We start from the raw sequence: 23,995 nt of genomic DNA on the forward strand, positions 1-23,995 counted from the left end.
TGGAGTTGCGGCTTGTGTGTTTGCCTGGTTACAGCTGAATGGAAACGGATTTATGGATACATGGCGCCCTCGGATAGAAATACAACGCATGACAGCGAGCGGGTCTGCTTAAAAGAAGTCATCATTATCCTGAAGAGTTCAGAAACGACACGAGCGATGACAGTGCGCGTCTTCCAACAAGAACACGCCACGATTCTGTTGTGGTTTTGACATTTATAGTAGTTTTATAATTTGTAATTTATTTATTTTACAGTCTCTGAAGCTCATCACTGTTTGGACTATTTTTGTTCATGACTATCTCTAATATAATCGAAGTGGAGGAGCCGCAATTGGGGGACTGTGATATGAAAAAAGAAGGAACCGAATTATTAGGGTTTGTTCCGCAAAAAGAAATTGTTTACAACGAACTTCTGCCTTACAAGGACAAACTAGACGAAGAGTCCAATGAAATTTTGGCAGAGATCAAAGGAAACCTCGGCAGAGCCGTCCAGCTCAGAGAGATATGGCCAGGTGTCTTGTTTTGGACGAGGAAACTTTCCACGTAAGTATTTAAGAGGCACTAACTCATCAAACATTATATAGGACTCATCCGGATAGTTTTTTCTGCCAACGAAATTTAATTATGGGGTTGTTCTATGAGCATATACTCCCTTAATCATAATATCATTAACAGAAAATGTGATGCTACGTAGGCAGCTCTATTTAGAGTCAGAGGAACACCAAATGACCCTTTTGTATTTAGGTGGATAAAGCAGACGATGGTAAAAATATCTCCAATGCGATTTAAATAGAGCGCTAATCTGGAGTGTGCGCTGGTTGCTGTTGCGCATGCGTAGTCACTAACTTTGTTTCACTGTCTTTGCTCAAACAAACTTTACTTGGTATTGTATAAAATCCCTATTACCTCGAGCTGTTTGGTTGCTTACTTTTTTTTATTAACCAGTGTTGTCAAATACAAGCTTTGGCACCATATGTTTTAGTGTTTGGTGAGTTGTGTCATCAAAGATGGAGTTATTGGTTTGAATCTTCATTGCGGTGGAAGTAAGAAATTGACTGGTGTTTAACAAGCCAAATATTTTGTCATTGATTGCAAAATGACTTGGTCATGGTTTCGCCACTCAGTGCTATTTTAAGAGCACAACAAGCACAAACAGTCACTGCGTGTGACTCTATAAGATGCAATACTCATCTGTGTAAACAGTAAACACACACTGAAATATTGTCCTCAATGTCATCCAAGACTTTTGTGTAATAACATATTTCTTCACTGAATGTATTAATAAATCCACTTGTGTTGTATCTCTCCAGGTTGCCTTCCTTTTTAGTAAGCACAGAATGCAAGCTATGTCTATGTTTGGAGATGACCCAGTGTTTGTGTCTGTGTGCCCTTGGGTGTTTAGGACATGGCTTTCTTTATCTCTGCCATTCCAGAGAATATCCCAACAAAGCCCTCTTGGCAAGCCATTGGCATTTCAAGCTCAAGCACAGAAGCTGTGGTATCCTGGTCTGACCTAAATTATTTGATTGTGTCTGGTCAGCCATCAGACAACTTCCTTTTCATTGGAAAGCAGGCTTTGACAGCTTGACCTAAATCTTCTAATTAAAGTGATTTACATGGGTATCACCTGTTGCTTTTGTGTCTTCACCTTTCAACATGAAGCAACTAAAAACACATCCAAATGGAAATCCTTTGTAGGGCAATTTAAATTTGTTGTTCTTGTTCTCTTTTTTTTTTATTCGTAAATTCACATTATTGATGCCATGATGTATCATAACTACACTAATCAACCAGAATTTCATGAATTGGTAGCTCAGGGTCAGAACAATAACACTGTCAGTTATAGAATAGACAACTGCTGATCTGTTTCATACCATACAGCTCTCCATCCTAACTGTTAATATCAGAGGGAGATGCAATATAGTTTGAATAAAGTGTTACATTTTAATACTAAAAACCCACAGTCCGTTCTTGTCCCTCAGGTATATGCGACTTTATGGAAGAAAGTTCAGCAAAGAGGACCATGTGCTCTTTGTCAAGCTCTTGTACGAGCTGGTCACCATCCCCAAACTGGAGATCAGTATGATGCAGAGCTTCGCCCGTCTCCTCATCACCCTGCTGAAGTAAGATGGACTTCTTACATGCTTCCTCCTTTTTTTTTTTTAATGATTGTATTCTACATTGAAATTAACTGGCTTTCTTAGCAGAAACTAACTAACCCTACAGTTAAGATGCAATAATTAAAATAAAAATCTACATTTTATGTTTATTTGTGTAGCCATGTAATAATCTTCACATCACATCAATGCAATTATGACTGTACATTATCGCTTACAAATGTTTAATTTATTATAATCGTGGAGTGACAGACAGCAGCTCATGAGATTTGAATATCCACTCAAACCATGTGAAGATAATAATCTCTTTTAAATGGTTTTGACTTCCAGGAAGAAGGAGCTGCTTTCAAGAGAGGACTTAGAATTGCCATGGCGACCCCTTTATGAGTTGCTGGACAGGATCCTGTACTCGAAGACAGAGCACCTAGGCCTGAACTGGTTTCCCAGGTACATGCATATCCCATCAGAGACATTATAAGAAAATTTTTCGATTAAAGCAAAATAGTTTTTTTTCTCAACAATATTTAAAAAATACATTTAAAAACATCTGTTTCTAAAGGGATCTGTTTTGCTTTATCACTTTTGCATATCTACTTAATAAAATGATCCTAATAACTTCCATCTCAGCTTCCTATTTTGAAGATTGTCACAGGAAGCATGCTCAGCCCTCTTAATTCTGAGAATCTGCACACATCATAAAACTGGTGCTGATGTTGAGCGTCAAATAAAAATGTTGTTTTAGTAGATGAGAAGTGTTGAGTGAGCCTGTCTTTTTTTTTTTTTTTCTCCTCTCATGTTCAGTTCTCTACGGCCACGCTCTTCCTCTAAACACATAATCATTAAACTTGCTCAGAGGTGGTAAGGACCATGTTACCATGTTACTGTTAATATTTAAAAGTGCACTCAATAGTTTGTTTTAACTTTTCACTGGTTTTCATTTGTCCCAGTGGTGTTTGACTTAATTTGATTTTAAAACTGTTGCTGTGGATGTATGACATTGTTGTTCTTTAGTCACGGCCGGTGAACAACAGCAATGTCTGTTTGCCTTTTTGTTCCTTGTTAATCATCAATGTATTTTTTCAATCTTATACTATACAGGGCTCTAGACTGTGACCATTTTTTGAGAATGTGCGAGTTAAAATTTGACATGGTTGCATTTATGTGAGTACATGGTCTGCTCTGCAGAGCCACGGCACAGTGCAGCATCTGTTATGCCAACAACCTGGCCTGTGCCCAATTTAAAGAAGTGATAGCAGACAACCTCCAAAATCTCAAAAAAAGACGGCTGACAAAAATTCCTTAGCCCACTATCTGTCGTTTATTATTGATGGTGATACGGACATCTCCACCAAAGAATGTGAGATTGTCTATGCCCATATCATTAATAGCAGAAGACCTAACAATATCCTAATGGGTCATATAGACATTCAACACACCCATGCAGAAGGTAAAGTGAGATTTCTTTTTTTGTTACCATAGAACCATAAACAATGATAACTGAAAAACTATTCATCAGCATGCATTGATCAATCTCATGTTGTAGAAAAATGTATTGTATTAAAAAAAAAAAAGGTGCGATCAAATCATGTGCTGGTGCAACCAACTGAGAAAGTCGCACCGGTGCGACCAGTGGGAAGAATGAGTCTAGAGCCCTGCTGTATACATCAATTAAATGTATGTTATCTGGTTTAATAAAAGCTTTTGGCATCTTTGACTTTTTGGATATTTTAGTTTCTGTTAAAAATACAAAATTATTTTTAAATATTAATATTATATAAAATTTACTGAGTGCACTTTTAACCAAGAAGATGCATGTCACATTGCACAAAAAAAGTACTGAGACTCGGACAGGCTGTTGGACTCCCACTGTGCTGCTTTCACACCATTCAATAACACTCTGTTGCTCTCGATTGCAACACCCTGTATTGTTTGTTGTTTCTGAGTGCTGAGCATGTTTGTAGCGTCTGGTTTCCACCATGCTCTTTAATGCAGACATCTGATACTCCAGTATCCTTGTTGGCTCCTGCTACATGGGCTGCAACAGTGAATCTCTACTGAGAGATTCTTTACTCTTTATGTGTTCAGAGGTAAAAGATAACTTTGGCCCGTTTCAAAACAAAGGTCATCAGGTTCAGATGCCCTGTCTGGGTGTCACATGTCTGCAGTTTTTTTGGTGACACTCACTGGCTTGTTTACATTTGTTTAGCTGTGTGGTTTTTATGGTGCATGTGTTTGATGGATTTCATGCAACTGATCAATGTGATTTGATGTTTTGGTGTTGAAGATCAGAATTTCATGAAGTAACCCCTCTACTTTAGATGCACAGAGTATGGGGGTTGATACAACTTTAAAAGGACTGCACTTACCAGCTTTTCAGCAGCATATAGGTCACAGATGGACCATTAGCCCCCAATATGCCCATCATTTCACATAAAATGACCCCAATAAAAACTGTTCAACAAAGGTTCCTCTACCCCTGGCTTCTTCACTACCTTTTTGGGTGCATAACATGAAAGATTTGTGATGCATGAGTGTGTCTAACAACACTAGTATGTTGGTCTTGTTCATGGTAGAATTGTTTGCATGGAATAACAATGTGCTGTTGTATCCGGTGTTGGTCACTTTCAAGTTTCTCTTCCATTTGCAGCTCAGTGGAAGCAGTTCTGAAGGCTTTAATCAAGAACTGCAGGCCGTAAGTACTTGCATATTTTCTTAACAGAATGCTCATGGACAGATTTGTTAGTAGATGAATGACAGGAAGTCCTGCATGGTGTATTGTCAGGATTCCTGATGTGGCTTAGAACAGCAGACTGTAATCCTTTAACTAAAGCACATCAACCATTTATCCAGTTACTTTTACTGCATACAGTTTACCATGACATTTAAATGGCACATCACAAAGTTTTAGTATTGTCATATCTGTGCATAACACTTAAGGTCAGATATCAGCAAAACCTTAAAAAATAAATTTAAAAAAAAGATAATTCTATATGTGTCTGTGTGTGTATCCGTGCAGATATTTCCCTGAATCAGCCACACAGGAGATGCTGGATGAGTGGAGACCTCTGATGTGCCCGTTTAACTTGACCATGCAGAAGGCGATGGGATATTTCGAGCTCTTCCTGCCCACCACTCTTCCCCCAGAGCTGCATGATAAGGGTTTTAAGTAAGCACTGCCTGAAGATTATGACACTCTTTCAGTCTGCTTTAACTTTTATTTCTGTTATGGGCAAAGCTGAATTTCAAACCATTTTCAGCATTAATTTCTTAAAAAATGATCATACTGACCCCATGCTTCTAATGGTGTTGTATTTATCATGAAATGCAGAATGCATCATGACAGATGTATGGAACAACCATGATATATGTTATTTTTTATAAGAAATATAATTTATTACATTTCTTACAAACTAGAATAAAAAGTTAACGCAAAGTTGTTGTCATAGAAATGAACTTGCATTGGAAAATTAGCGTATGTTATGTAACTGTTACACATCTGATGCAAATGATATTTTTTTCCTAAGTTCATGGACTTCATTAGTAAATACTTTTTTTGTGATGGCAAATTCCATGAAGTGCATATTTTGGTTTGTGTGTTTCTGCAGACTTTGGTTTGATGAGTTGATAAGCCTGTGGGTGTCAGTGCAGAATCTTCCAAGCTGGGAAGTCGTAAGTATAGTTGCCTCACTATTGAATTTTAACAGATTTCTTCTAACTTTGGTAATTCATTACATTAGTATTAACCCGATTTTGTCTGTTCCAGAGTCTTGTCAGTCTTTTTGCACGACTGGCCAATGACAACATTGGTTACATAGATTGGGACCCTTATATTCCAAAGGTAATATAAGTCATTCAGATTAGCCATTCAGTCCAGAGCTGCTTCAGTATTTCTGGTTATGCAGTTTATATTCTGCCTCTGTTTTCAGATCTTCACTAGGATCTTAAGGAGTCTTAATCTTCCTGTAGGATCCAGTCAGATGCTGGTTTCCAGATATCTGACAAATGCCTATGACATCAGTCATGTGGTCATCTGGATTTCTGCTTTGCTGGTAAAATTAAGCACATATGCTTTTAATTGATATTGAAATGCCATCAAGTTATCAAAACCGTCAGGATGTTATGTAATACTTTTACTTTATATTTAATCATGTATTTTAGGGAGGGCCCAGTAAGCAGACCCAGACCCAGCTCAGTGGCCTTTTCAACAGTATCACCTCGTTTTTCCATCCATCTAACCACGGCCGCTGGCTGGTGAGTTACTGATGGAGAATTCTGATTCTGAAATCTATTAGAAATAAATACTCTATCAAATGCTGAATAATAGATGAAGTATAAATCTTATATTAGAATATTTGTAAGTATAAACAAATAATTATTAACACAAACCATTTCATTAACAAAAAAATGAAAAGCAAAGGCTGATAATCTGTCACCCAGAGTGCTTTTTAAAAGCTTGCACCTTTGTCAGTTTGAAACACACTGCTGCTATCAACAATGCATGCCATTCTTTTTCTAGAAACATCTCCTCATAGACCACAGGACAGTTTATCTTTCCAGGGATGCATGTTTGCTGACTGAGGGAAGCATCTAGTTCTCAGTTTCAAATGTCACAGTAAACCCTGTGAAAGCTTTGTCCTTCTACTGTCGCCACATTGTTGCAATACTACTTTGTCTTCCTCTTTAAGCTGTTGATGAGATGTGTGCAGTCTGTGGAACATCTGATTTGTTTTCACAAGCTCACAGAAAGTGTTCTTCCTTTGATGCAATTGAACTGTTGTTTGTGGAGGGCATCACAATGTACAAAACGTTTTATTGCAGGAAAGAATATGTCAAAGGCCAACATGCTCACTGAGATGGGTATCAGAAGTCGAAGTTAATAATATTCATCCCTTTGATCAAATGGCAGTTGCAGTGCCATTTTTTGACAGTAAAAGCTCAGTAGAACTAACATTTCATTTAATCCATATTTGCTTTATTTATTTAGGCTTCAATGACGCATTTGTCTAAATAAATATCATAATTACAGACCTAATAATAATGGATAAAAATCAAATAATATAAAAAATGTTAAATTTATTTATAAATTACTGTTTTATTTTCTTTTGCTCCATCCGTCCATCCCTAGATGAAACTCATGAAGCTCCTTCAGCGTTTACCTGCCAGCGTTGTGAAGCGACTGCATCGAGAACGTTACCGGACGCCAACGTGGCTGACTCCTGTTCCCGAGAGCCACCTTCTCAGTGAGCAAGACATCACAGACTTTGTGGAGAGTATGAAGCAGCCTGTCCTGTTGGCGATGTTTAGCAAAACTGGCAGCCTGGATGCTGCCCAGGCCTTGCAAAACCTTGCCCTGCTCAGACCTGAGCTAGTCATTCCTCCACTGCTGGAGAAGTAAGTATTTGTTTGTTGTTCTTTGCTAATGGACATGGTAATATATTTTAAATAAACAATTTTAAGAGTACAATAATTTTATAGATGTTTTGTACAATTTGACTTGTTAACAACCCCTTGGTAGTTAAGAATTGAGAGAATAAATGGATGATGGGCTTGACATTATCACATAAAAGCATTTTCGAGAGACATTTCTCCTGTTATCTGTCTCATTTAAACATATCCTGCCATGGAGACCCTCACTGAGCCTCACCAGCTGACCGCCACCCTAAGCTGTATGATCAGTGTGGCACAGAGCCTGTTGGCTGGGGGCCAGAGGTTTCCAGAGGGCCCCACACACATGCTGCCTCTCCTCATGAGGGCTCTGCCTGGGGTCGACCCCAACGACTTCAGCAAGTGCATGGTGAGGGTCTGTTCAAGGCAGTTATTGGTTACTGGTAGTGAAAATTGGTAAACTAATGAAAAATGTTTTCAGAATAAAAAATAAATACAATAGAAACATAGAAAATAGAAATGTTGTCTTTTCAACTAACTGAAATAAGCTGAAGTACTAGAATTTAAATGTGTATATATAAATTAGTTAAATAAAAAAATATATAAAAATGACAAAAGCACATAACAAAATTACCAAAATTGAAACTTTAAATTATATAAAATATAAATAATAATAAATAAAAATATTAATAATTACTATATTAAAATGAATACTGATTATATATTTTCCTGTCCTAGCTAAGAATATCATAGTGTAATTTAAAGTGTAACACTGTGTAGTAACCAGACACTATTCCAGTTTCAGGCAGGGTTAGGATACAAGGTAATATCTGGATATTTTCGTTCATTCGTCCAAGACTAGCAAATGGTCTTATAGAAGTCTGTATGTTTTCAATTTATCTTTCAGATAACATTCCAGTTTTTAGCAACTTTTGTTACTTTTGTGCCATTGGTGGACTGTTCAGCTGCTGTTCAGACAAGAAATGACCTCACACAGGTGAGATATCCTCCTGTCCTTAGAGTCTTTTTACATGTCATAATTAATGTGCAACTTAATCTTTTCATCGATTGTCTTTGTGCAGGTGGAAAAACAGTTGTGTTCAGCATCGGCAGAGTTTGAGTATTTTGTTCTTCAATTTATTGATAGGTACAGAACTCAGAGAACCGTTGTTGTTGTCTGTAAATACTGTGCATGTGTGTTTCTTTTTGTGTCTTCGTTCTCCCTCACGTGTTTGTGTCTTTAGATGTTTTGCACTGATTGAAATGAGTACACTGGAACAGACTCGGGAGGAGATGGAGACAGAGAAGATGACTAATCTGGAGAGTCTGGTGGAGCTGGGCCTGTCCTCCACATTCTGCACTATCCTCATACAATGTTCTATGGAAATATTCCAGGTTATTATAAACACACACATGGAGTCAATCCTAGTCATAACATATGTTACCGCTCAAAAGTTGTTGGTGGTAAGAATTTTTTTTTTTTAATGTTTTACTTACCAGGGCTATTTTTTATGATAAAAAAAATACAGTAAAAACAGTAACATTTTGAAATATTACTACAATTTAAAATAACTGTTTTGTATTTGAATGAAATTTAAAATGTAATTTAATCCTTTGATGGCAATTCCTGAATTTTCAGTAGCCGTTGCTCCAGTCTCCAGTGTCACATGATGCATATTTTTCAGGATGCTTTGATAATTAGAAAGTTTAAAAAATATATTTTAAATAGAAATCATTTGTTACATTATAAATGTCTTTACTGTCAAAAAAAAAAAAATCTTACATACCCCAAACGCACAGAAGTATATTTCCATAGTACTGTGTAAAGATATCTGAACATATTTCCTTCATTGTCATAGGTGGCTCTGGAAAAAGTCTTTAACTTTGCCACTACAAACATTTTTGAGACTCACGTGGCTGGACGGATGGTGGCGGACATGTGTCGAGCTGCAACCAAGGTCAGTGTCCTGAGCTCAACTCACAGACATCCACAGCTGACAGTGTTACTCAAAATGTTTGACTGACCAAATTAAATGCTTATTCTCCTTTCAGTGTCACCCGGCAGAGGCTCTGAAACTCTTTTTGCCTCACTGCTGTAATGTCATATTACAAATCTCAGACAGTAAGCTCCCCCTCATGTAATGGGTTACTGGCAATATACTTATTGCTTACATGTGCTGTGAGTTTCCTGTTAACATACCATGTGTTCTCAGATGAAGAGGTATTAAATGAAGAGGAGCTGGATAAAGAGCTGATGTGGAATCTCCAGCTGTTCTCTGAGGTCAGCACTAGATTCTACAACTCTTAGATATTTAGCTAGCTAGCTCTAGAAATGCTGAAAATCAATAACTTTTGAAATGCTAAAATCTTAATCTAGAGATCTAGAAGTTAGCAAAAAATATCTATATATAGAAATAGACATTTTGAAATGTATATCTAAAGAGACATAAATCTAAATTTCTAATTTCAACTTTATAATATATATTTGGAGATCTACACTAAAACTTTGCGGGTGGTAAGAATTTGTTTTTAAAAGAGTTCTCCTTTGCTTATCAAGCCTGCATTTATTTGATCAAAAATACAGTAAAACAGAAATACTGTAAAATGATAAAATATATCAAAATACAAAGTTATTTTATATTGAAAAGGTGATTTATTTCTGTGACGGCAAAGCTATGTTTTCAGCATCATTACTCCAGTCTTCAGTTTTAAATGATTCTTCAGAAATGATTTAAATGATTCTTTGTGCTGCTTAATATTTTTGTTATTTTTTCAGGATTGCCATAAAAAACCTTGCTGATCCCAAACTTTTGAATAGTAGTGTATATTTATAATTGAAAAAAAAAAAAAACCTTTATAAATCTAAATCTAAAAAATCTAATTCTGAATAGATATTTAGAACTCTTGAAATTGGGAGCTTGAGTCTAGAATCTAGCTAAAAATCTATTTCTAACTAGAAGTCTATAACTAAACATATCTAGAGATGTATAAAATGACAGTCCTTGTCTCTGTCTGTAGGTGACCCGTGTGGGTGGTGATCAACTGTTAGTCTACAGGTCTCAGCTGGTGCAGATTCTTCAGTTAACTCTGCACCTGAAATGTAAGCAGGGCTACAATCTGGCCTGTAAGCTGCTCTATCACATCCTGCGTTCCATGTCCATCATCTATCCCAGAGAATACTGCAGTGTGCCCGGCGGCGTCCAGCAGCACAGTGACACATACCTACCAATTAAGGTCAGTCTCAAGTGGAAAATGCTCTCTCATAGTGACATGAGCCTCAGCTCTCCTTAGAATGAATCTGAAATATGACACCATAATCCTGAAGAATCTGCAGACTATCCAAGAGTCCATTTGAAAAAAATAGTTTTATTGTGATATTAGTGTGCATTAATATTATATAAATTAGTAAATATTAATATTATATAAATATTATAATATAATATGACTATTAAGTATAGTAATAAAAAAAATTACAATACAAGTAAAGGGGACTAAATAACATCTCAAGGACGTTTTCTTTCACCGTATGCTGTTGGTGGAATCTAACTGCCTCAATTAATAATAATTTAAAAAAATGCAATGCCTTCACTTTTTCTGTTCTCTTATTATCCTCATGTCCTAGCTTTTTACTATTTTTAAACGATGACTGAAACCTTATATAACGAGCACTTCTCGTGTTTATTGCCATCTTATGATAAATCGCTTGTTGTATATAATATAATGAAAAAAAATTCCAGAGTGAATGGGAATGTCTGCTTGGATATATCTGCTTTACTTTTATCCTATTAAATGTCTCTAAATAGAAAGAAATTAGGTGATTGAGTAAATAGATGGATTGGTGGAGCTCCGTCACCGTCTCAAGCATTGGTTAACCTGAGTACCTTTTCTTAGATGGACGGCCGTCACTCTTCCTCACTGTCTGACGTATTATTACATGGTTCATTTGAACTTGACTCCACCTCAGCATTCTCAGAAAATCATAACCACTCCTCTCATTTTCTGAGTTTATGAAAACAAATCCATGAAACTTCTTTGTAACTTTTTTCTTGAGGTCTTAACGAAAAGTGTATCAAGAAAAGATAGCAAGGATGATTTTAAACATTACGCCAATTATCATCAGTATACATAATTACATGAAACATTGGTCACTGTTGTTTTTAAAAAAAAAAAAAAGTTTTTGTGAAAGAAAAAAATAATAATGTGGTGGAGGCTGATGTTCCACTAGTTGTCTCTGTCTCTGAATCAGGACTGGGGGCAGCCTGGAGACCTGTTTAACCTGGACATCCAATGGCACGTGCCCAGCACAGAAGAGAAAGAGTTTGTTTTCTACCTGCTGGATCTGCTGTTAAAGCCTGAACTCCAGCGTCTGCAGGAATACACACAGGGAGAACAAGACATCAGCAGGTCAGCCACAGGATACAGTAACATCTTATCTGTGTTTGAACTCATCCATACCCCCATAACTAGAAATGTGTTGATATTATATTGGATTTTCTTTAAAAAGGGACTGAATGTGTTTATAACAAGGGATTAATTGTGATTTATTTAATCCTTGAATTTTTGTTTTTTTTTCATGTTTTTTTTTTGTAGAGGCAAAAATCAGAGTGTTTTTAAATACCCCCGGCTCCTGTGGTTCACGTTCACATATCAATGATTTACAACCCATTTCCAGAATAGTTGGGATGTTTTGTAAAATGCAATAAAATCGAGAATCTGTGATTTGTTAATTGACAAAAGTACAAAGAAAAGATTTTCACTGACCAACTTAAATGTATTTTGTAAATATAAACAAATTTTGATTTTGATGGCTGCAACACACTTCAAAACAGTTGGGACAGAGGCAAATTTTGCTTGCCAATTTCATTGGTCTTTTCTCAATTATGTCAGAGGTGTCCGGGCTCCCAAGTGCGACCCCCTAGTGTTAGAACTTCCACACATAATCGAAGTGACCAACTGAAAGGGAACATTGGACATTTTTTCTCTGTACTTTAGTCAATTAAATAAAGGTTAAAGAGAATGAACAAATAACTTATTCTTGATTATATGGCATTTCACAAAACGCCCCAACTTTTCTGAAATTGGGGTTGTAGAGACAAGTCAGAGACTATGACTTAAGATTGATTTAAGCTCTTTAGATATATTTTTGTTTCTTTCATAGATGGACAGATTTTTAATTTGATGCATTAATTCACAAAAGAAAAAGATTCAAGAAAAAAGATCAGAGAAAGGCTCATTTGCTAATGTGTTTGGTCTCTTTAGGGATGAGGTTCTGCAGAGTCTGTCCATTGTTCAAAACTGCCTTCTGGGAGCAGGCAGCCTTCTGCCTCCACTGCAAGGAGAACCAGTGCCAGAGATGTGAGTGACACACAATGTACTACAGTTAAAAAAACAACAAAAATCTTTCATTTTAACATTGCATGGATTGTGAAACTATACAGTATGTGATGCTCTGGGACACTTATTTTTAAATTTTAACTTTGCAATGTTTCTTACTTCAGGGCAATCAGTATGGTTCAGCTGTGCGAGACAAAAGTGTATGCAGGAGTAGACTATGGTAAGTGAGCATTTCCTCCTTGTGTTTAGAATCAGTGCAAGAGCTATACTTATTAATGAATTAGTTGCTTTGGTATTGATTATTATTGATTATGTGGCAGACCTGTCTAGAGAGAACTACAGAGAGGACATCTGTAAGGTGATTAGACCTCTACTACGTAAGTTACTCCAACATTAGTCCTGTTCTAATTTTAAACTTTAAAGTTTATTACGGCAGATCAATTTTCTAACTTTTTTAACATCTATAGATGTGATCAATTATTTTAATTAAATAAATGATAATTGTTATATATTGACTGAACTGAAAGCTGTAGTATGTATATTTCAAGACACTAAGTCTGACTCTGATGTTTATCTGTACAGACCATATTCTAGAGCACTCGGAGGACGACATCAAATCCCTCTTCTCCATTATAAAGGTGAACTAAAACACTAACATTTGTGTGTATGTGCACATTACCTTTACAGTATTGTATTGGTGATAAGCAGTGGTTTGACTGACGAATGGTGTTTTCACTCTATAGATCATCAATGACCTGCTTCACTTCAAAGGCTCACACAAACATGAGTTTGACTCCCGCTGGAGAAGTTTCAGTCTCGTTAAGAACTCAATGGAGAACAAGGTTAGATGCACACCTACTGTCTGTTACTAATCTCTATATTTGATGTGTAGTTGACTGACACTCCTTCTTCTTCTCTCCAGCTTCACGGCAGTAAACAGCACATCAGAGCTCTACTCATAGACAGAGTCGTGTTGCAACATGAGGTAACCCCGAATAATTAACATTTTATGAATCCCACAAAACCTGACAGACATTTATTTTAATTTTTTATTTAATTACATTTATTTTATTGGTTTTTATTTTTATTTTTTATTAACGTGTTCTATATAATATTGTGTATAAAGAAAATGAAGTCTATGTGGAATGTGTCATGAAAGCTATATTAAAATATTTCTGAATATTTCTATTCAATTCTTTTGATTTTAGTGTAAAATAATTAGTGTAAAATAACTTCATGAGATTCACCCCTTTATATGTATAATATTTTGGGGTACCATAAAATAAAAGAATGCATATTTTATATCTGTTTCAGTTAAGAAATCTGACCAAGGAGGGATGTTGCTATAGGAGTGTTCATCAGGACCTGATAAATGACCTGCTCAGACTGTCCACCAGCCATTACAGTCAGGTATGTCAGGGCCATACACACACAGATACATATGTATTCACACACAAAAGCAATGAATACACCATTAACAGTCTCTATTTTACCTCAGGTGAGGAGTAAAGCTCAGAATGTGCTGTTCACCGCATTGGGAACCTACAGCTTATGCTGCAGAGATGTCTACCCTGCAGTGCTGGAGTATCTGGACCCAGACCGCACTGATGTTACCCAGCAGCAATTCAAAGTAGGTCTTACACCATTCAAGATGAATAACTGCATTAAAAGAAACTAAAAATCTTTTTTGTTCCCATTGATCGTTCTGACATATGACAGCTTTGGAAAATTGAATAGAATCGTATTTTATCTACTGTGTGTCTTTTTTTACTCTTCTCCAGGGTGCCTTGTACTGTCTGTTAGGGAACCGCTCTGGGATCTGTCTTGCTAACCTGCAGTACTGGGACTGCATTACTCTCACATGGCCTGCCATCATACGCTCTGGTATGAGCCCCTGCATGTCTCTAGAGAAGCCTTCAGTCGTCCGGCTCTTCGATGATCTGGCTGACAAAATCCACCGCCAGTACGAGACCATTGGAGTTGACTTTTCTGTGAGTTCAGCAAATAGTAGCCTAAATGGGGGAGAGAGAGACATTAACTAAACAGCAGGAAAAAAATTATACACTTTAGCTTTAAGTGAATGGAAAGCCTTCGTTCATAATTTAAAGTATTAACATAATATAAAGTGAAAATAATTATTGCTACTATGTTTGTCATTGCACACCAGCTTCAACTTTTACTTTCTATATAACTGCAGTTATAACACAAGTAAAAGTATTTTTATTTTATAAGATATTTGTCTTTACACTGTTCTTTTTTGTTTCATATTCAGATCCCGGAGAGTTGTGTGGACGTTGCTTTAAAAATGATGAAATCTAGTAACCCAGAACCGACTCCATGTGCCGCCTCTGAACAGGAGGAACTGGAGGGAAGAAAGAGACAGGAACAGAAAAACAAAGACTCAGTCCAGTAAGTAAATACATAAAAAAAAACTACATAGAAATATGCTTTCCAATTTATATCCGGTTAAGCAGTGGATTTTTTTTTTTTCTGTTTTATCAATCCTAACAGGAAGTATGAGAAGCTAGTGGCGGATCTTTTGGACTGCCTTCACGACCGAAACCTGTATGTCTACTCATTGTGTCTACAGCAAATGTCTGGATGGTAAAGTAATGGAAATTCACTGGTCGTATGCTTTTTTTTTTTTATTTGGCAGGCCCTGGAAGTTTAAGCAGATAGCCGTCGGCTTCCTCTCTCTGATGCTGAGAGATGACCATCCCTTGCCTTCCTCTGCAGTCTTCTTTTTCATTGAGAGCCTGAACCACGACTCGCTCTTAGTTCGCAATGTGTGTGAATTGTGTCACAATTATACTTATGAACGTGTTTAAGGAAAGCTACACAAAAACACACTTCATTCTGTTGTGTGCTATTTATTGTTCAGAGTGCGATATCAGCAGTGAGTGGAATTCTAAAGCAGCTTAAGAGACCTCACAAGAAAGTGGCAGTGAATCCTTACGACTTACCTGAGCTAAAAACGTCTCTACAGTCATGTGAGTACACTAACCATACAGTAAGAATTGACTCATATCAAAGAATATCTGAGATTTGAGTTATATTTCTTGCTGTTCGTGTAGGTGGTGGTAAAGCTCTAGACTCTCTGCTGACGGGAGACAGGCCTGATAACCAGTGGCTGCAGTATGACAGCAGCAGGTTGCCACGTTCCCAGCAGGACTGGGATGAATGCTGCTTCATTGAGAAAACCCACTGGGGCTATTCCACATGGCCACGGTACACATGCCTACAGTGCTTAAATACAAGAGTCATGCACTATATTTCATGTCTTCCGAAGCCATACAATAGCTTTGTGTGAGGAATATAAAGAAAACTGATGTACACACAAAAGTGACAAAAAGACCTTTTCAGTATTACAGAAGATTTCTGTTAAAAAATAAATAAATAAGCGGCACAACTGTTGTCATCTCAACAGTTCTCAACAGTGATAAGAAATGGTTCTTGAGTGTCAAATCAGCATATTAGAATGATTGTTATATTTTTTATTTTTAGGACGCTGATGCTCTATGCCCCTCCTGACGAACAGCCTAAACAGGGCAAAACAAGACAAGAAATGAATGAGGTACACAAATATTAAAATTAAATGACATCCAAACCCACCCACTGTCTGAAAATCTCAACAGATACTCATACCACCTCATTTTTTTGGTTGCCTGTTTTCTGTGTTGTAGAGTGAACAGATCATATACGATCATTTCTCAGACCAGCAGTTCATAGATCAGTTCATCCACTATTTGTCTCTGGAGGACAGGAAGGGGAGAGATCTATTCAGCCCACGAAGATTTTGCCTTTTTAAGGTGAGAGTCTTTAGAAGTGCATCTACAGTCCAATGTTTAAACCAGAGGTTCCCAAACCTGGTCCTGGAGAACCCCCAACACTGCACATTTTAGATGTCTCCCTATTCAAACACACCTGATTCAACTCATCAGCTCATTAGCGAAGACTAAGACCTCAAATGTGTGTGTCAGATAAGAGAGACACCAAAAGTGTGCAGTGTTGGGGGTTCTCCAGGACCAGGATTGGGAACCACTGGTTTAAACCAATCTGGTTCTGCATCTGACCTCCAGCCAATTAAAAAAAATCAGCAAAATTGTAACAGCAAAAACATAAACATTGTCTTGTGTTGCAAAGGTCTTTTTCGGAACTTTGATGATGCCTTCCTGCCTCTGCTGAAGCCTCATATGGAGCGTCTGGTTGCAGATTCCCATGAGAGCACCCAGTGCTGTGTGGCAGAGATCATCTCTGGACTCATCAGGGGCTCCAAACACTGGAGCTACAGCAAGGTATTAGCACACACACATTTAATTGCAATTCAACAAAGTTCAGAGAATTTGAGTCTTCAACTTCACTGGTTTGGTGCAGAATGATGTAAACGTGTTTGAGTTTGTATGTGATTGTGGTGTTTGTTACAGGTGGAAAAACTGTGGGCTCTGCTGTGTCCACTCCTCCGTAAAGCTCTCTCCAATATCACCATTGAGACGTATGCAGACTGGGGCACCTGCATTGCCACTGCCTGCGTAAGGACACCTTTGTCACTCTCTTTTTAGAGCATGAACTCCTCTTTTAGTAGGATGTAGACTTCTTTCAAAAACATTTCAAAAATCTTACCGACCCAAAACTTTTAAACAGTAGTATATGCTTACATATTTTCCATAAAATGTATTCCTTGTGTATGTGTGTACTGTACAGGAGAGCCGAGACCCACGAAAGCTGCACTGGCTGTTTGAGATGCTGATGGAATCACTGGTCACAGGAGAAGGAGGCTCATTTATGGATGCCTGGTATGACATCACTACCAAACCCACTTCCTCTTTTGAAAGCTGAATGTAATGGATTAAAAGCAGGAAATTTATGAATGTGACTTGCATATATTTCATATCTAAGTTTGTCATGTAATTGGACACAACGTCATGTCTCTTTTTCAGCCGCCTGTATGTGCTGCAGGGGGGTCTTGCTCAGCAGGAGTGGAGGGTCCCAGAGCTGCTTCACAGGTTACTACAATACCTAGAACCCAAACTCACTCAAGTCTACAAGAATGTACGCGAACGCATGGGCAGGTATGTGCTTAAATACAAAAATCAACATTATATGTGTTTTTTGGCCAGGGGAGTCGTGGCCTAATGGTTAGAGAGTCGGACTCCCAATCGAAGGGTTGTGAACTTCTTTCTCTCTTCTTGTCCTGTCTCTCAGTGTGCTCACCTACATCTTCATGATTGACGTCAACCTACCACACACTCAGCCCACCATGTCTCCGCGCATCGCAGAGTTCACAGAGCGTGTGCTGGCCAGACTCAAGCCTTTAACGGAGGGTGAGGAGGAGATCCAGAACCATGTGCTAGAGGAGAACACAGTGGGAGATCAAGACGAGAGGACACAAGCCATCAAATTACTCAAAACTGGTGTGTGCTTTGTGTGTCTCGCTGTTTGTGTGTGAACACGATTGTTTGAGAAAATGAAAATGAGTGTGCAGAAGTGTTTCAGGGATATCTTGGGTTTTTCTTTTTAAAGACAGCAGTGTTTTGTCTTTGTGACAGTGTTGAAGTGGTTGATGACCAGTGCTGGACGCTCCTTCTCTTCTGCGGTCCCTGAACAGCTTCGTCTCCTCCCTCTACTCTTTAAAGTGAGTTCAGACTTTGTCTGTAATTTAGTACACTCTCTACAAATCTTGTGTTTTTAAGCCTATCTCTCTCTCTCTCTCTCTCTCTCTCTCTCTCTCTGTTTCTAGATTGCACCTGTGGAGAATGACGACAGCTATGATGAGATGAAGAGAGACGCTAAGACGTGTCTGTCTCTCATGTCCCAGGGGCTTCTGTACTCAGAGCAGATCCCACAGGTCCTCAGTGCACTTGAGGAGGTGACTTTCCAGTGTCCATAACACATGCATACACACACTAAAAGCTGAAAACAGTATATTTAATAGGAGTTATGTGTGAATATGATTGTTTGATGCGTGATTTGACCAGCAGATGGCGTTATGTGTTACAGATTTCAAGGATCAGCTCATGGCACGCACGTTACAACGTTCTCACCTACCTGCAGGTCATGGTTTTCTACAATCTTTTCACCTTCCTCAGTGATGCCAAGGCCGTCAGTGACGTGAGAGCGCTGGTACTACGCCTGCTGGAGGATGAACAACTTGAGGTGTGTGTGAATAAACTTGCACATGCAGTAAGGTTTGTTTCGCAGTTTCTGAGGACTAGGGTTGTCTCTGGCTCTTTATTTTCTGTGGGGGAAAAAAACAATCATCTGCCAAGCCTAATAAAAGAGTACATAATAGTAATTTCATACTGAATATTATCAATCAACATCATAAAATTCAAAAATTAAATGGATGAGCTTTATTAACAGCACTTTAACTATGACAGTCAATCAGCAAAGCATTAGAATAAAATCACTGACTCCGCAATGAAGAATTGCACAACAGTCTCTCATTCAACAAACTTGCCAGACTTTCTGGCTGCTGATGAATGAATTAATTGAATTAATCATTTTAATACCATAGTGAGAGGCATTTTTTGCCAGTTTTTAATACTAATAAAAGTTTCTGTCATATGAAGCAATGCATTTTAAACTAGTTTTATATGTACACAAATGATATGACAAACAATAAATTTGCATTGCACATTTGTATTTATTTAAAATTGTTTATATATTAATTTCATTAGAATTTAATAATTTAATTACATTATTTGTCATTTTAATTTATTGTGTTTTCTATAGCCTAGCTTTACATTTACTTCTAAAACTGCCTTTTTTTTTTTTTAACCAAATCAGCGTATTTGAATTCTGAAGGATCATGTGACACTGAAGACTGGAGTAATGGAAAATTCAGCTTTGTGATCACATTACTTTACATTTTAAATATATTAAAATAGAAAACAGGTTTAATGTACATTTTGAAGGACATTTTCCAAATATTTGGCCCTCATAATACATACCTTAAAGCAACACTATAAAAATTTTGCCGTTAATAAACAGAACTGCACGCATCCCGCGGGAGAACATTCTAACCGGAGCTACTTCTCTAAGTTTATGTCTATGGCGATTCACGCAGGTATGTGTTACTCCACAGCGGTGACGACCCGAACAAGCTACAATAGTCCAAAACTAATCACTTATTATAAATGTACCGTAGTGATTTGGGATAAGACAAAAAGGCAGTTTGGTAGATGAATTTATGATGTACTCGCTCATTATATGCCATAGTTGCAGTGCTCAAGTCTGGACAGACGGACACAAGTTTCCTCTGAGCTCTGTCTTTTTATTCTGATTTCACGATGTCTGCAGATATCTGCATGTTTAAGAAATGTTGCACTCAACTCCACTGAATAATCTCTATCTGTATTTGAAGTCTTTTAGAGGAAAAGTCTAAACGGAAGCAACTAAGAATAAGCGCGACCTTCTGTTCATGCATGTGTTTGAGTATAATCTCTAAGGTTAACGGTGTCGAAAGCCAATTACGTAGGCCGCTGTGGTGAAAGTGTCTCTTTCTCCGTTCTCTCTTTTCAGTGATGTAGCACTCTCTTGTTTTCCTTTATTCTTTCTCTCTCTAACGCGCTCTATCCTTCTCTTACTGTTACCATGGCAACACCCTGCTGCAGCAGTATTCTGTTTCCATGGTGATAGATGTTCAAATTTCCAGAGAGGAGAGGACTGCAAACAGAGAGAAGAGGCTAAAGGGGGAAAAGAATAGGGTTATGAGTGGAAGAAAACTGCACCCTTTAATTGAGGCTATTAAATCAAAGCACCATGGTGCATACGACCCTCTGTCTGCTGATGTAATACAGCTATTCAGTTGATTGGTACCAGCCAATGAGAACGTGACTGTTTCAAGGTCAAATATCGGAGCACACGGGCCAAGGTCACTAGATTTTGAAGCTTCAAAACAATAGCCGTTGTTTCTCTGTCACCACAGATGCGTGTCGTAAACTCTCATTGAAATGCACAGAGAATTGCTATTGCTGAGTCAGCTTTCATGGCTGTCTGTGTGTTTTTAATAACTAAGGATTTTTGCCTAATTACACAGTTCTTCCTTGAGATCAGTAAAATTACTAGTTGTTCACACTATTTGTTTAGCACATCACTGGTAATAAACTCTAAATTTGTTTATTTCCCCATTTCAGCCTGACTGGAGTTCTGCTCTGGAACATCGTGTTTTGTTCTGTGATGCAGATGGCACCGTTCTGCTGTTATACACTTCTTTTCTTCAGACCATGTGTATTTTTCTTCTTTAAAGAAAAGTTCTGACACAAAAGACCCTGTCTCTCCCTGCTCTGCACTTCCCACGCTACTTTCAGATAACTGTAAAGAGAAACTGTTTGAACCTTTGGCCACAAGATATTAGCCTGAACTGTAACAATGTAATGATCTTTATTTTTTTCTCTCTCTTTGTCTTTCTCTCTTCGTGTTTTTAGGTGAGGGAGATGGCCGCCACCACTCTAAGTGGATTCCTGCAGTGTAATTTTCTCAGCATTGATGAACCCCTGCAGGCCCATTTTGAGGCCCTGAGCAAGACCCGTCTGGCCAAGCGCAAGAGGAGAGAGCTGGGCTCAGTGGTGGACATGATCTCTTCTGCTGGTAATGATCACACAGACATATATACAGTACATACACTACTGTTAAAGTATGGGGTCAGGTTAAGACCCTCCCCAGAAGTGGTCAGCTTACTAAGATCACTCCAAAAGCAAGACGTGTAATAGTCTGTGAAGCTGCAAAGGACCCCAGGGTAACTTCTAAGTAATTAAACACATTGGCTAATGTTAAGTTCATGAGTCCACCATCAGGAGAACACTGAACAAACATGGTGTACATGGCAGAGTTGCAAGGAGAAAGCCACTGCTCTCGCAAAAACCGCTGCTGTACGTCTACAGTTCAATAAAGATCATGCGGACAAGCCAGAGGGTGTTGCAGAAATGTTTTGTGGATGGAAGGTTTTTTTTTTTATGTTTATTTAACATCATGACTGGTCAAGAAAAATGATTTCAAATGTTGCTATGACTTTGTTTCTTTTTTCCCTAAAATGAATTTACCTGAGTTCACCCTAGGTATATTTATATACCTTAAATAACTTTCATTTTTCATGTGTGTGTAGATCTGGTGCGGCGGCATGCAGGTGTATTGGGTCTGAGTGCCTGCATCCTGTCCAGCCCGTATGATGTGCCCACCTGGATGCCCCAGATCCTCATAGACCTGAGTGCCCACCTCAATGACACACAGCCTATAGAGGTACAGCTCTCGCTCTCCTTTACTGCTGTGTGTTAGCTGTGGAGAGAAGGGGGGTGATTGGGAATGATCAGCTAAATGCAGTCTGCAGGGGGGCCAGGGATTGACTGAGCAAAGATGAAATGTTTAAGCATTAATACTGATCAATACTGAGAATTATAGCTAAACCAGAGCCAGTTGCTTTAAATAAGTGACTCACAAGATAAATATATTTGCTGTTTCTCTAGATGACTGTGAAGAAAACCCTGTCGGATTTCCGTCGCACTCATCATGATAACTGGCAGGAACACAAGCAGAAGTTCACAGATGACCAGCTGCTGGTGCTCACAGATCTGCTGGTCTCCCCCTGTTACTACGCTTAGGTCTGTTATAAACACACACACCGGCTCTTTTCCAAAACGTAGTGAGCTGCCTACATAGATTGTGCCTTTTAAGGCAGCATCCTAATTCAAATGAAACTGCACAAATGAGCGATTTGGAACAATCTGCACACTGTAGGCAGCAGCTCTTCATCATACAAAGTGAAAATTTTTGAAAGTAATTTCATTTCTGGAACTTTGAAACCATATGATATGATATAATAAAATGCCGCCTACAGCATCTAACTAGATTTTGGAACATACTGTTCACATACATGTTCAGACATGTTTTATCCTCAGACTCTTCTTATGATCATTTCTTTTCTGTTTTTCAGAATGATGTCACTGCCTGGTGAAGAGGAAAGGCAAAGCTAAATGAAACCTGAATTTTTTTTTGCTCTGAATGTCTGGAATTGTTTTTAGAGGAAAATTAATTCAATGTATGTAGCAATAGATGCAATCATCTAGTTATAAGATAACTAGAATATTTTACTAAACTCTTTATTTATTATTATTTTTGAGTACACTTAATATTTAAGGGGAACTTTATTGCAGGCATCGCTGACCTGCATCTATAATGTTCTTGTACAAATTAAAATTTTTGCTTGTGTGAGTGCAGTATGGATTGTTATAGCCCAATGTAAAGCATTTTTCTGCATTGCATATTTATTGTAATAATAGCATTTTACAATTTTGGCAGTAATCCGTTTCAAATTTCTAAAAAATCTAATATTGGTAAATGTTACATATGTGTATGAGGTAAAAGTACCAATTTAATTTTGTGGTAGCACTGTACTTTTAGACTGTGCATTTTGAACAGTTATGTAAGCCTACATAAAGAGTGTAAGACTATATGCTTTGGTGATGCTGTTCTCCAGTTGTCATGCCAATACAGCTGAACTAAACTGAAAATTGAATATAATCACAATGGCAATAACATTACAAAATAGTAGTCCTTTTTAAGCTGTTTGATTTTAAACTCCTGCACTTCATGCATCTTTTTCTCTATTCATATTTTTGCAGTCATAAATTATGTTTATTATTTATTAATTTATTCAGTTGAAACTTTTGCTCTGTCTTTTCAGTTGACCTTTGCATTTAGTTTAGTGTTTGCAGTTTTTGCGTCAAGTCAGGTGTTCTTGCATCCCGATATCAGAAGCTTTTTAAAGGTAGTGTCAGCAAAAGCGGAGACAGTGTCACTGAGATTTGCAGTTAGCAAGCGTTCCTGAGCCTGTCAATAGCAACAATTGTAGACTGTACATTAATGCAATGCTTTGTTGGCAAGCTTGCATTTTAAATATAATTAACACTGTCAAAATCATGTCATAAGCCAGTGTGCAGTTTAACTTTGGTTGCTGAGCTATAAGACAAAGTAATGCTATACTAATGCCTGACTAATTGATTACTTTTGTTGTTTTTTCCTGATATTCTTTTTACAAATGTTTGACAAAAGTCAAGTGATGTTTGTAATAAAGTGACAAAATATGCTGGTAAAGTCTTTTTTTGTGCCTCTCACATGTTGCTGCTGACAAATAACAGTTTGTTTGATATATTATTTAAATGCTTTA

General features: G+C 37.7%; 1 protein-coding gene across 2 annotated transcripts; it reads left to right on the forward strand.

Annotated features, from left to right (window-relative positions):
• Positions 1-23,914, forward strand: LOC109052891 (proteasome activator complex subunit 4A-like). Of its 2 annotated transcripts, XM_042769261.1 has the most exons (48): positions 1-541; positions 1,981-2,121; positions 2,446-2,562; positions 2,917-2,973; positions 4,763-4,807; positions 5,132-5,281; positions 5,721-5,784; positions 5,879-5,953; positions 6,042-6,164; positions 6,274-6,366; positions 7,241-7,507; positions 7,724-7,909; positions 8,408-8,497; positions 8,583-8,647; positions 8,745-8,895; positions 9,360-9,458; positions 9,553-9,622; positions 9,714-9,781; positions 10,519-10,734; positions 11,747-11,904; positions 12,760-12,855; positions 12,999-13,054; positions 13,155-13,211; positions 13,417-13,472; positions 13,578-13,676; positions 13,757-13,819; positions 14,149-14,244; positions 14,333-14,464; positions 14,616-14,825; positions 15,107-15,243; positions 15,346-15,399; positions 15,491-15,620; positions 15,716-15,824; positions 15,909-16,062; positions 16,339-16,408; positions 16,518-16,643; positions 16,977-17,129; positions 17,259-17,363; positions 17,536-17,627; positions 17,772-17,903; positions 18,037-18,245; positions 18,381-18,466; positions 18,572-18,700; positions 18,832-18,987; positions 21,261-21,423; positions 21,938-22,071; positions 22,296-22,430; positions 22,763-23,914. In XM_042769261.1, exons 1-47 carry the CDS (start codon positions 291-293, stop codon positions 22,428-22,430), a joined length of 5,625 nt encoding a protein of 1,874 aa, XP_042625195.1. In that variant the 5' UTR covers positions 1-290; the 3' UTR covers positions 22,763-23,914. The 2 variants fall into 2 exon arrangements, with proteins under 2 accessions (XP_042625195.1, XP_042625196.1); XM_042769262.1 differs by lacking the exon at positions 2,917-2,973.
• The last annotated feature ends 81 nt before the right edge of the window (positions 23,915-23,995 follow it).

Source organism: Cyprinus carpio, chromosome A13 (assembly GCF_018340385.1).
Source record: "Cyprinus carpio isolate SPL01 chromosome A13, ASM1834038v1, whole genome shotgun sequence".
Classification (NCBI taxonomy): domain Eukaryota; kingdom Metazoa; phylum Chordata; class Actinopteri; order Cypriniformes; family Cyprinidae; genus Cyprinus; species Cyprinus carpio.